Source organism: Megalops cyprinoides, chromosome 3 (genome assembly GCF_013368585.1).
Source record: "Megalops cyprinoides isolate fMegCyp1 chromosome 3, fMegCyp1.pri, whole genome shotgun sequence".
Lineage (NCBI taxonomy): Eukaryota > Metazoa > Chordata > Actinopteri > Elopiformes > Megalopidae > Megalops > Megalops cyprinoides.
The window spans coordinates 32,081,444-32,094,526 of NC_050585.1; the positions used below are offsets into that span (position 1 = coordinate 32,081,444).

Sequence of the window (13,083 nt, forward strand, 5' to 3'; positions counted from 1 at the left end):
TCTCAAAAGGAGACAAAGCACTCCTTTGACATTAGCCTTTATATCATACTGTTCCATGATCACCAAGATCAAACCTAAAGTCAAATTTGAAAAAATAATCATCAACATTTTACCAGAGAGTACTTCAACATGCAGTGCTTACTTCAATGGTTACAGCAGCTTTTATGTGTGATAGTCATTTTAAAGAGTGGAAATTGTTTAAAGGTGCTATACAGGTTCTATGGAGTACCTTAAATCATTAATGTGACAGTCTTGATGCATAGCAGCTCATGCGACCGCACCGGCTGGGTGGAGGAAAAAGACAGGCTCAGCCTATAGAAAAGCGGGAATCTTCCGGAAAGCACAGTGACTGCAATGGCACCGGGAGCAGAGATGAAGAGACGGGGCCACAACAAACCTGAGCATTTCAGTACATTCAGTACACGGCCCCCTCCATTCAGAGTGGCAGCGCTCTGATGCGCGGCGAGTCCCCCCTCCGGGCTGCGCCGGCCAATCTGCAGAGCGGTGCAGGACCCGGCAGGCTGGAGTCATCACTCCACCACAACAAGCCCCACAGAGCCACGGCTGCGGCCTTACATCAAACAGAGCTTTCCCTACAAGTGCCCTCAACCTTCAGGAACAAGCGGTCTCCAGACAGATGGAGGGGAAAGACACCATTCGCTAACGTGTTCTCTTGCATGCAAATGTTCAGACTAGCTGCAAGTTGCCTGCCTGGTGGTTTATGCTCCTGATCTTCAACCAAAATCATCACAGCTGGAGGTCTGGTTCCCAGCCACAAGTCACACGTGAAACAAAATAAATTACTTGCCAATAGACTGATGGTCTAGCTATAAATGGAATCTACTTAAAGGGTGTTCCTTCTGTGCTGGGTGCTCCAGCTCAATTACGCAGAGAGTCAGTACTTTCTCTCCACTCTCTGCTCAATGTGTGAAGCCTTTATTTAACTGGATTGCTTATGCACCTTCCTCTCTTTCTCCCCCCACCCCCATTTCTAACAGAGGTAAAGGCTTTCTATTAGATCATGTCAAGCGGTGAACAAGCCATTTAGCCCTCTGAAAGGGGAAATTAAACAAAGGCACTTATTATCAGAGAACACGTAGACGACCCTCGACTTCTCATTACTTTTTTATACCAAAGGGAGAGTTACAATGACAAACTGCTACAATACTGTAGGTCTGTTGCTTTTATAATGAATTTAGAATATTTACAATATTTACTCAAAAATATTGTTATTCTACATTTAATCCATAAGAGATTATCTTTTATACTTCATTATAGTGTCATTTGGTATTTCTGATTAAGTATTTCTTTCCTTTTGAAGCTCAAAATCATCAGTTCAAAAATAATATTCTCATAATTTTAAAATGTTGTATTGAAATATAATCATGAATATTACAGAAAAAATGTAAATGTGTTGACTGCCAGGAGCATGTCTCTGTGAACTAGCATTCATTTGTGCATAGTTAGTAATCTTTCAGTGACATGATTCAGGTGGCACAATGGGAAGATTGTTAATGAATTTACAACAGGTGGCTCTATGAGGAGACTGTACCAGTGTCTTGCTGGTGGAGGACTGAATTCCAGGCTATAAAACACAGTAACTAATTATCACTACCTGCTGCTATGTTGAATGATATTTCAGATCTGAAAAGTACTATTCAGAAAATCAAACTGATTTCCAAATTCAGTGCTTCCCCAAAACTCTGTCCATTAAAATAAACACCAAATAGCCAACTAATCCAGTGTTAGATGAGTAATTAACTGAAACAGGGACATTCAATGTTTCATTTGTAGGAGTTCAGTGGTCCCTGAAATTGACAAAAGAAATATATGCTTGATGGAAAAAAAGTTACAGATTAAAAACCATCAATCAAAATTAGCAACAAGCCACACTACAGGGAGAAGTGAACAATCCACCCAATCAACAGAATGATAAAAACTGTACTAACAATGTATGCTGTTGCACCAGGAACAGAGTAGGCATCACAGCATTCCACCACTGTAGACTGATTAATTAATGAAGCATCTCATAACTGCACTCTGGATTCCCATCGATTCCTGTAGTGAGGTAGGCCTTGGGCCGGGCTTTGTCTGCCAACATACAGTAGATTCAAGAGGAATGCTGTGTGCTCCACTATTTAAGAGTATGTATGAATCCAAAGCCTAAGTACCATCAGCTCAGCAGAATCAGAGATTCACCAAGACTGCACAAGTTTGTTTTTCATCTGAGTTTATCTGCAAGTAAAAAGGAATACAAATGGACAGTGAAACTCTACATCTTTTGCTCAATGGTAAAACATACCCTTAGGTTTATTGCAAGTTATAAAATTCATATTCAGACATCTCAACATTCACATTTAAGTACCCTGTGACCTTTAGGACACGGATATACAAGGACTGATCGTGGACAAACTCTTCATGCAGAAAGTACATAGAAAAGAAATGTTAACTCAACCTCAATCTCAACAACAGCCTCTGACATTTGCAACTTGTAATGCTACAGTACAAAAGCACACTTTTGTCTGGATAATTCACTTCAGGGCATTTTCAGTTATGTTCCAATCAACTGTACGAAATGGGCACATTGCCTACTGTCAGAAGATTTCAAAATCCAGAATATATTACAAAACATCTATACCACATGCTAAACTATGACATCAAATTGATCAGAGATGTGATAACTTAGCGGAGCACTGGCTCTGCTGACTCCAACACAACAGCACAGAGAAATATGACTGCTTAAGACGCAACCCTCTTGGGTAAGAATGACAACCAAGGCAAGTGATAACTAGGGTACTTTAAGTGAAAACAAACCTTAACATGGTGACAAATAAGTTAGTATGTTTAAGAGACAGACCTGTCCTCACAGAGAACAGTGTGGAGGGACGCGAGCTTCCGTGAGAAGTGTGCTTCAGAACTAAGACACAAAAATGAAGTGGAAAAAGAACACATCCAGCCCAAACCACTACAGCCCTTTGGAATCCAATATGTTTGTCTGCCTAACAGGATTGCCAGTCACCCAAAAAACATGAAAAAATTATTTTAATGTAAAAAAAAATTTAAAAACTGCCATCTGCAGTAACGCCTTCAAAACAAATAGCTGGGGAAAATTCAAAATATATCTTTCTGCTTATGAACTAGCAGAATACTCAGTTGATTTGTCTTTGGGGAAAAGAAAACAAAGCTATCCTGCCAGCCCTGTTACTTGACTACTCAGTCTAACAAACTGAAACATGAATGCCACTGCCCCCAACAAAGAACAATCAGACACAAAGCTAACAGTACTTGCCCCTGAGCTTCCTTAAGCAACATGGAGACAGTGAACGCTATAGTACCCGTCTTAAAAACAAAAAGTAAAACAACAAAAGAGAACAATGTGGTCATTCACATTACTCTCTGTGTAATTTCTATTCCAAACAACCAATAAGCAAGCAAATTACTCCAGTATGTATAGCTGGGATACTCAGCTATTCACTGCTTAATACTCTTAATGGCCATGTGTTCCCCTGTATTCTGTGCCTGACCACATATTGTAACTTCTCCATGAGAATCAGCAGTACCAGGACTGTCTAATCTCAGATCTCCTCCCTGTCTTCCCAATAACAGGGTGATAGTGCGGTCCCTTTCCTAATTTTCAAACACCAGGGACATCCTCTCTGGGGAAAAATGACCGGGCTGACTGATAATGGAGAGAGACTTGCATCTGCCATAGCAGTCAAATCCTTACACCTCACAGTCTGTATAACAGTGCATGGTAAACAACAAGGCCATACAGTGATAACTACTTCTTTTATCAGGGGGCGGGGACTTTGGTGATGTCCTTACGTAACACCTTCAATGCACAGCTCTCAGTGACCTTTAATTTCCATATTGATATTCAGCAATAAGATTAAGTCCTTGCCCTGATAGTGAACCAATGAAAAGCACATTTAATCTGGTCATATTTCATATTGTATGTACACTGTACACAACATCCAGCAAACAGTGTAGTCCCTCAACAAGGAAAATCTGTTTCAAACCCACATTCCCCACAGTGTTCAAAATAAAAGCCTGGAGTTCACAATATTTCAAAAAGCAGAAGAATTCACAGTTTGGCTTCACATGTGTTCTTCGGTTTTGTGAGGTCGGGTTCAACAGGGGCTTGTCTCTGCTCTGTTTTATGCCTCTGTTGGCACACTTTGTCCTGCTCTTCCCCTTCCTCCTCCCGCACACACAGACCTGGTTGTTTGGCCCAAATACACTGCTGTGAGCTGCCTGTGCCTGAGGTGGGAAACTGAGAACGACTTGTAAGACCTAAATCCATCTCTCTCTCGCTCGCTATAGCTCTGGACATGAGATCTGCAGCTTTACAGTTACTACAGAAAAACTCAAATAAAGATCTGGTCTATAACCAGTCTTATGCACCTCTCTGGCCACAGACTTAAAAAGTGCACTCATAAACCATACAGTTCTGTTGGCTTCATATGTGGCAAGTTGTCTCTGATTTGTAGCGTTATCTGGTGGAATTCAGTGGTCTGTTAATAACAGGGTTTTTCAACAAGTGTATGGATGCAGTTTTAGCACAAATGCTCCAACTGAAATGCAAAATATACAACTCAGTACCGCCGAGAAAAGCACACTACACTACACTAATGTATGATCTAATCTGAGACGCTATGTACTTATCACAGTAACAGTAGTTACATCATTGCACTTATTTGACAAATCAACTACAATCAGCTTTGTATAAGTTCTTGTATGCAAGCTACCCTACTAGCCCCTACCCCAAACTGTGTGTGAATTAAACGCAACTTGCCAATGTTTCTTTGGCAACCCCGTCTCCCCTTTGTCTCCATGGCAATGGTTACCCCGTTTACATCCCGACACGCAGCGCGCTGGTGCCAGAGACACGCAGGAGCAAATTGTATGCAAATTGCGCAGTAGCTGCCAAAAATAAATGCTATACCATGTGCGTCCACGCCACCGTCTAGTTTAAAAACACCTTTGTGCAACCGGAATATATAAATCAATGACACTGTACAGACCTACCTTCGGGATACTCGAGTGCACGAAAAAGACCATTTCAACAGTATGCAAGTGACATCCATGCGTTATTGCCATTACGTTAAAGCGACAGTACTCCCATTTCATCTTTTATACAAGTATACAGTATTAATCGAAGCTCCGATTCTCTTCGTGCATTAATCAGTGTCTTGGTGATTATTTTGTTTTAATGAACTTTAATTACCGCTAACCTCTGATAACCACCATGACTACAGAAAGCGTCACAGTTTAGACTGATGAGGGGATTATACATTAGTCGTTAATGGATGATGAACAAAGAAACGCGAGTCTCCTCTGCAACCCGGTCTCTTGCAGAACCCTGTAGAGGCTGATACACCATGTTTAAAAATGCCCGCTATTATAACCAATGATTGTTTACAGTTGCCTTTTTTAATCCCAGTGGAGAAAAATGAAACGTGTTGGCGATGAATAGGGCGCACGGTCGCTTTAAGCGCAGCAATCTTTGTTGCAAGATTCGTCTCTTACCCTTTGAAGCATCCTTTTCTTCTTTAGGCTTCGCCACTTTTCCGCTCATAGATCCCAGTTTGGATGTGTAATTCCCGATTAAGACTAGAAACAAAATCCTTAAATTGTTTACAAACTGCGTCTTCTGCGAAATCCTTGGAAAATCCCCCCTAATGTATCGGATTTTGAGATAAGGGCACTGTGAGACGAAATAAAGGAAAGAACAAAATTAGCGATACATGTTTCAATTTAAATGCAACAAAGGAAAGACACTCAATGATACAAGCTTAGCTAACCCTTACCATTCAGTCTTTTAAATCAAACAAGACATCAATGCGTACCCAGCTAGTGCATATGCATTATATTAACACACTGAGCTGAACGAAATACATACTAAAACCAGTTCTTTCATTTCAAAACCTGCTGTTTCCACTGAGCTACTCTTTCAGAGACATTCGTTGCAGGACTATGAAGACTGATGTCGTTTGGAATGTCTGCACTAGAAAACTCTTAAAAGAGATCGCTGTTAGCAACGTCATTGTTAATATTGATACAATTTTCCCTTTCTGCGTTATATTACCATTCTTACCTTATCTCCACCACGCTTTCTGCTACATCAATGCACATTGATAAAAATACACTCATCCACGGAGATTCCGTTGCGTTCTGTTACAAAACCACTACGATTTCGGTTTTCGCGCTTGTAAATTTTCAGAAAGAAAAAAAAGGACAGAAAACAAAAAAGAAAAAAAGACAAACACTCTCAATGTCTATCAGTCGACGTCAGATGAGACAGACGGTATGGAAATTAAACTAAAATAACCCTGGCCCAGGGGAACCTCCTTCTCGAACTACGGAGGGTTATTGGCAAGTGCCTGACACACCGGAGCATGCTCTACTAGGCTCTCCAGACGCGAAACGTCAATTCCAAATCTTAAAATATTCGCATTTGCCTTTCACGCACTCATTGCATATGAAGAAATAAGACCAGTATCAACAAGGGGGGACTTAATTTACATACTTGGTGATGCAGGTAGCAGGACTTGTAATACATTTAAGAACATGCAATCAATTATTAACCAGTTCATTTCCATCCACCAGTTATAAAACAGCTCACGTGAGGTTGTAATCATAATAGCAAGCAAGTTCTCAGAGGGCTTGTAAAAAGTGCACCCGTAGCGTTCTGTGACACATTGATTTAAAAACGCAAAGGATTGCCCGCGAGAATAGGTGTCTAAAAGATTTGTTTGTGGTCATTTATTTCCCGCTCTTGTAACACGTAGGGTACATGGTAAGATTTTGTTTTAACTCACAGTAAATGAAACTGGCCTCAACATAACTGTCCACATATACGACTTAATGAAGAAATTAGCATACAGTTTAGCCAAATAAATGTTGCCATATAGCTTTAAAGTTCTTTTGATCACAAAAGAAAAACAAATAAACCAATAACGAGCAAATTAATCTGTAAAATTGTTGAATACTTACGCTGTTGTTGTTCTCTGTATAAAACTATGTGATACGCGGGCCTGCAACACTTTCAACTTCACTGGCAAATAACAGCTGTTTTGAAGTTGCATGAAAGTAAACTGCCTATGAACGAAACTGATTATTACACTCGCATAGCTACATAAAGACACTTTACTCATAAATTTCGAAAACACTAACAGTCGGATAACTATAAGTAAATAAGTAGCCTAATATCTCATTTTCACGAGAACACTTGACAATTGCACCATTCTCTCACCTGGATGCTCTATAGGAGGAAAAGCAAAATGCAGTCTCACTGAGGCGGAGTCTTTCTGTTCGTCCCGTCAACAATACCAAAGTCCTGCATGAATTTTGTAAAAATCTGGTAGACGCATAAGAAATTCACCAGACGAGTCTGTGTCCGATCTCCGAATGCAAAGTATTAATACGTCATTATGATTCACCAAAACTGCAACACCACGGCAGTGTTTAAAAAAAGGCTGAACGCACCTTTCTAAAGTTTCACTGCGCTGTCGTTTTTCATCTTGTCTCCGAATTCCCTCAAGATTCTTGTATAGCGGAGGTGCTGTGAAATGCAAACGACATTTAACTCTATAGGTCCCCGACAGAACCTCGATACTGTATAAACCAGTTGGACATAGTAGCCGTCAAGCTATCGCTTGGCTTTTACAATCCCCTTTCTGCACACAGATGGGCGACAGCAGTTTGATATATCCATAGCCCCAACTAATTCCATTCAATAATCGTTAGCATGTCGATACCACCTCGGCAGTTAAAATCGACGCTCTCTTCATTCTTTAAACTTTCATAAGAGACCGATTTATTTTCTAAGCTAGCAGCATTGTTTGCACATGTTAACATAAACAGGTCGTGGAATAGGTTAGTCTATACGTCATGTTTTAGACGCAAAGGGAATGATACGCACAGCTTTATCAATATTTGTATGTGTACGGATGTGTTTCATGGCAGTGCACGTCACTGCTTTCATGTAACTGAGAAATGGTGTCTGTCTTTCTGTTCATTCATACCAAGCAAATGAAATTACATTTTCAACCTGCCGAGAGGAAATATCGTTCACATATATATTAACAGTTGGACTTGTAACAGATTGCCCGTTTCTTCTCATCGTGTTAGCATAATCTATGTGAAATGTTTTTTTTCCAGATGTGTTATTTTTCCTTCGTATTTTTGTTAGCTTTGCAGCGGTAGGGATGTGCATCTGCGTTGTGTCCAAAAATAAATAAGAATTTATTCCAAAGAAATTAAGATTTTTGGCTTTAGTTTATTATGTTAATATTATTTTCACACCGTTTTCTCCTTCTCTCGAGGAAGATTCCAACGTAATAATACGTAATGACGTTAGTCATTTCTGTAAAACTTGCCTGGACGTAGTTTGGATTAAGTATACATTGTGGTAACCGCGCGTTATTTTATTAGGCTATTGACCAAAATAGCCGGGTGAGTTTGCGCCAGAACAGCATCTTATGCCGTTAATAAACGCAGATGAGGGTGGGGGAAAGGGTGAAAGAACTGCTGGATAAACATTGCACACTGCCACAGCAACCACAGAGTAAAAAAAAAAAAATAGCAAAACGCTCGTGACAGTTGGTGTCAAGATTCCATGTCAATGTTTCTTACCTTAAACTATGTGAATGCAAGACTAACAGAAGTTGTGGAAAAAAAATTAAAGGTAAAAGGTAATCTGTGGGTAACAAACTTCAAACCAGACGATGAGCTGACTTATCGACGTCTTATAGAAGTCGTATTGATCTGTTTGTAATGCTCCTTTTGTAGCAACCGATGACGTTTAAATCAGCACATTGGACAGCAGTAAAAAAAAGTACTAGCCTATACGTTAGTAAACAAAAACAATAAAAATACAGCCTCACGAAATATTAAACAATTAAAAAGCTCGCTTCGGCAAAGCCGACCTACGGGGATGGGGGTGGGGTGTTGCTGTTGTTAGTCACAGGATGTACGGTTGCTATTTTAGGTGATATTGGACTCCTTTCAAAGTTTCTTTGCTCGTCCAATACTTTTCCAAGTCGTTCTCTTAAGTGCCAGAGACAGCTGCAAGTATATCGCCTTACCTACTTCGACTCGCAACAACCGGTACGTGATAAATAAACCAAAATTCACTTCGTTTTACCGTTTACCATAGGGCATACAATATTCATAATGGGTTTTCATCGTTTTGACCTTCTTTCGTCCTTCTACGTAACTGACAAATCAGCGCTGTGCAAATTTTCTAATATTCCTAACTGCGGCTAGTACACTTATCACTACAGTGTTGGCAGCTCATTACATGTACTAACAATCACCCAGCTTTAAAAACAGCATCAAGAGTTCCTGACTGAAAATGAATGTATTCCATGATGGAAAAAACCTGATGCTGTATTTCAATAGATCAATGGCCTCCAATCCTGGTCCCAGAGACCTACCTTACAATTTTCTTTCCATTTCCTTCTAAACCACTTGTTTCTGGAGGCATAGGACCACCTGTTACCCATTGCTAACCAACCAATCCCTTCTTTAAAGAGAAGTACTGTAGGGTGATTGACGCCTCAATGGCATTCATGTCTTGTGATTAATTAAAATGCACTCTGAGTGAAAATGTGTGTTATCTGTTTGCACGCAGTACATGCTTATCAACATTATTCCTGTTTGGAACAACTAAAATGTATGAAAATTTTATTTTACTTTACGATAAGAATTTTATTGCCTTTGAATTGTCACTGACATGGAAGGCCACAGCATTTTTTTATTTCATTACATCGCCCTCTAGCTACAGTATATTACTCATAAAACCTGTGAACCACTGAGGTGTCAATCACCCTAGTTCTCTTAAATAAGTCAGCGACTGACAAGCCCCATTCCTCCAAGAAACAGGTGATGTAGGGTGATATGAAAAACAAACTGAGAAGTAGATCTCCAGGAGCAGGGTTGAAGACCACTGCTATAAAATTCATTCTCTATGTAGGCCAACTGCTCTGCAACATTTTATGTTTAAAATGGCTTGATAAACAGCTATTAAGAAGTATTCACAAGAAACTAAAGGTCATACAATTCATAGGGGTGAATGTGTGTTGATAAACAGCAAAATAGTAAAAATAAAGTAAGAGTAAAATTTCACTGGATTAACATTCAACAAATTGATAGTTTTTAGACAGTGGGACTTTTCTGAGTGGTTCAAAAACTGCCAGCAACACTGACTGTCCTTAAATGGCTTTGCGAATCTGGGTCAGTCACATGTGTCATTTATTTCAATCAACATGACAGTTTCAAAAATAAATGAAATCACCATTATTATCTGACATGGTGTTTTAGAATTTAAATTGTGTTTGTGCTGTGTTTTGTTGTTGTTACTGTTGCTGTGTGTGCGTGTATGTGGTAGGGTAGTAAATTCATCACAAGTGCATGTGACATTAACTGCCTTCCTGGCCTTGGAATATAATTAGATGGAAATGACCCATATTTCTTCTCTCTGCTCCCCATCGACAGATTTTCTGTTCATGTGTTTAACTCAACTTCTAAAGCTGACAGACGGCAAAATAAGATTTTTTTTAACCACTGTGAGAGAACAAGTACATTTAGGCTCAGACTAAATCAAAAAGACTCGTCTTTCTTCTTTTACCTAAAAACGGAACTCATAAGAAGTTTCAGATTCAGCGCAGAATAGGAGAGTGAACATTTTTACTTTTTTGAGCAATTCATACAGCCTGAAACTAATTAAAATTTTCCACCTGACCTGCATTCCACATACCAGTACACTCCAAATCAAGTTCCTGATGTTTGCAAATGGCCTATGATTCTGTATGGCTTCATCAGTATTGGTAGGACAGCTGTGACATAATTTTTAATGAATGATCAAAATGCACAGAAAAAAAAAATTATCATGTGTTGCTTTGTGACAATTTCCACATAAAAAATTACCTGCAAAAATCGACTGATTGACCAATTGCATTCTATAAGAGACCCATCCTTTAAAGTGTAACACCTATGTGTTTGTGTTGCTGGCTGTTTGGTGCCATTGCAACCCACTGATTGATCAGCTTGCCTGAGATCTCTACACTGAGATCAGTCCAAGCACAGGCTGAGTCCAGTGCTCCATGCCATGTCCTATTGTAGACCCTGTCTCAATAGCAGCATTAGATGGTAGACCGATGAGAAAGCCAGAAGTTGGAACACGTGTTCCATTCTCTCAGCAGGTAGTCAAGCCAGTGCCTGCATTTGGTGTGTCATCAAGTTGCCAGGGCCCTTTACAGTGTTTCAGGTTTATGAGCTCCATTCAGCTCTGAGCTCTTTCTGTTCTCCTTCCAAACTCACACCGTCACAGAGAGTTGGCCTTCAAAAGGTGGAGTGAACTCCAGCATCAACCTCCAGGGGCCTCAATGGTAGGAGGGGCTAGAGAAGGAAAAAGCAATAAAGAATCATTTATAGCAGCCTGGAGGACAGAGAATATCTCATTTCAGTGCACTTAACAGGAAGTCATACAACATTTAGCAGACAGAGAAGGAAAGAGCCGGACCTGTTTCCTCTGATCCACAAGGCACCTGGCAGAGGGGGAACCAGCAGCTGCGCAGTTCCGATTTTAAAGAAAGCCTCTCTGATAGGAGGCTGTGTTCAGCCCGTGAATAATTAACACTGTTTACTTATGTAATTGTTACACTATTCAATGACGCATTCTCTGTGCATGACTGCGTGATAAAAGTCTGTCGGGGAAATGAATAAAGTTATCAAAAAAGGAATAGAAATGCTTGTGCAAATAAACAAGCACAAAGTGCAGCCCGACTTGTGGTTTAGCCTCTGTCTTTAGTTGAGGAGCTGTTGTCAGAGCTTTGTGGCCTATGATGCCATTCTGCAAAGGAACCATGCCAGGGCCCATGTGGCATTTACCTCCCAAGCGAGGACATGTTTACAGCTGCGTTCAGGCCCCTCCCCTGGGGCCATCCACAGAGCTGGACAAGGGGACGTGACAACAACAGGTCTGCGGGGAGCCGTGCCACATGATGCCGTAGCTGCACGCCACGATCTGCCTATGCAAACATGTCAAAGCATCACATGTTAATTTGACAAATCTACGCTCTGCAGCTCCCCATAGAGTTTGTTAGTACCCAGGGGGCCTTTGTAGGATGAAATCTTTAAATGAATGTTTAAAAGCGCCAGTAAAGTTTTTTTTAATCTGTCTTTGTCCTACAGAAGGCCTCTGAGTGTCTCTGAACTCTGTGTTGAGCTGTACATTGTTTATGCTGCTCAGTGAAAAACCGAGCCAGCACCAGGCATGTAATAATGTAACTAATTGTTGGCATTCACACCCCTTTTGATAAGGGGCAAAGACCTTATGTGTCTGTATGTGTGTATGGTGGTTACTAGTTGGACAATGTTTGTGGGTGCAGACCTAACATATTCAGGCAGTGACTCTAAATAAGTCCCCTCAGTTAAGAAACCATGAGAAGTGAGAGATTAATGAATAATTACTCTGCCTTTTGGACTAGCAAAGGTTAGTACAATGGATGCATGAAATGCTTTTGGCAGCACTTAACCCACCCTCCTTCTCATATGTACATAAAAGCCTAAGTTTGAGTAGAGTAAGTTTGGTTTTGTTGCTATGAAATTCCTTGCTGTAGTTAAATCTCCACCCTTGTTGTGGGAGTGTTGCTTTCCACAGGTGGTTGCAATGCTCTTCCTCAAACAGAGCCAGAGCAGCCTCTTTTCCTGTTAGTCCTTCTCCCCTGAGCAGAGCAAGGCTGCTTCATTCCCTCTTTCACCTCCCCAAATCAGAGGTGTCAGGCCCTGTCTGTGTAAGAGGCTGCACCCACTGAGTGCATGTGACAGACTGAGGTGCTGCGTAAGGAGAGGGGGAAACACCGGTGATGATGCTTCGCACTGGAGAAGTAATGCACTCGCGAGCAGAGTGTTGTGAGCAATCACTGACCACTGATCCAAAGTCAGTGTTTTTGCCTCCCCACACGTGATATCCAGAGGAAAACTCACAGCATTCAGGCCAAGGAGATCAGGGTCCATTTTACACCACTCACATCCAACTCCTTTGTGAGCCTATCCTTGTACAGCCATTGCAAAAAG

At 40.7% G+C, this 13,083-nt stretch overlaps 1 protein-coding gene across 2 annotated transcripts in view; it reads right to left on the reverse strand.

The window, feature by feature from the left end:
- Positions 1-6,351, reverse strand: part of LOC118775240 (fibroblast growth factor 13) — a 101,899-nt gene extending 95,548 nt beyond the window's left edge. The window contains exons 1-2 of one of the 2 annotated variants that reach the window (XM_036525057.1): positions 6,098-6,351; positions 5,530-5,707 (exon numbers count right to left, since the gene is read on the reverse strand). In XM_036525057.1, coding sequence (XP_036380950.1) covers positions 5,530-5,578 — 49 coding nt within the window. In that variant the 5' untranslated portion in view covers positions 5,579-5,707; positions 6,098-6,351. Of the gene's footprint in view, positions 1-5,529; positions 5,708-5,810; positions 5,870-6,097 lie in introns of those variants that run through there. The other variant, XM_036525056.1, reaches the window with a different exon arrangement.
- Positions 6,352-13,083: the final 6,732 nt, after the last annotated feature.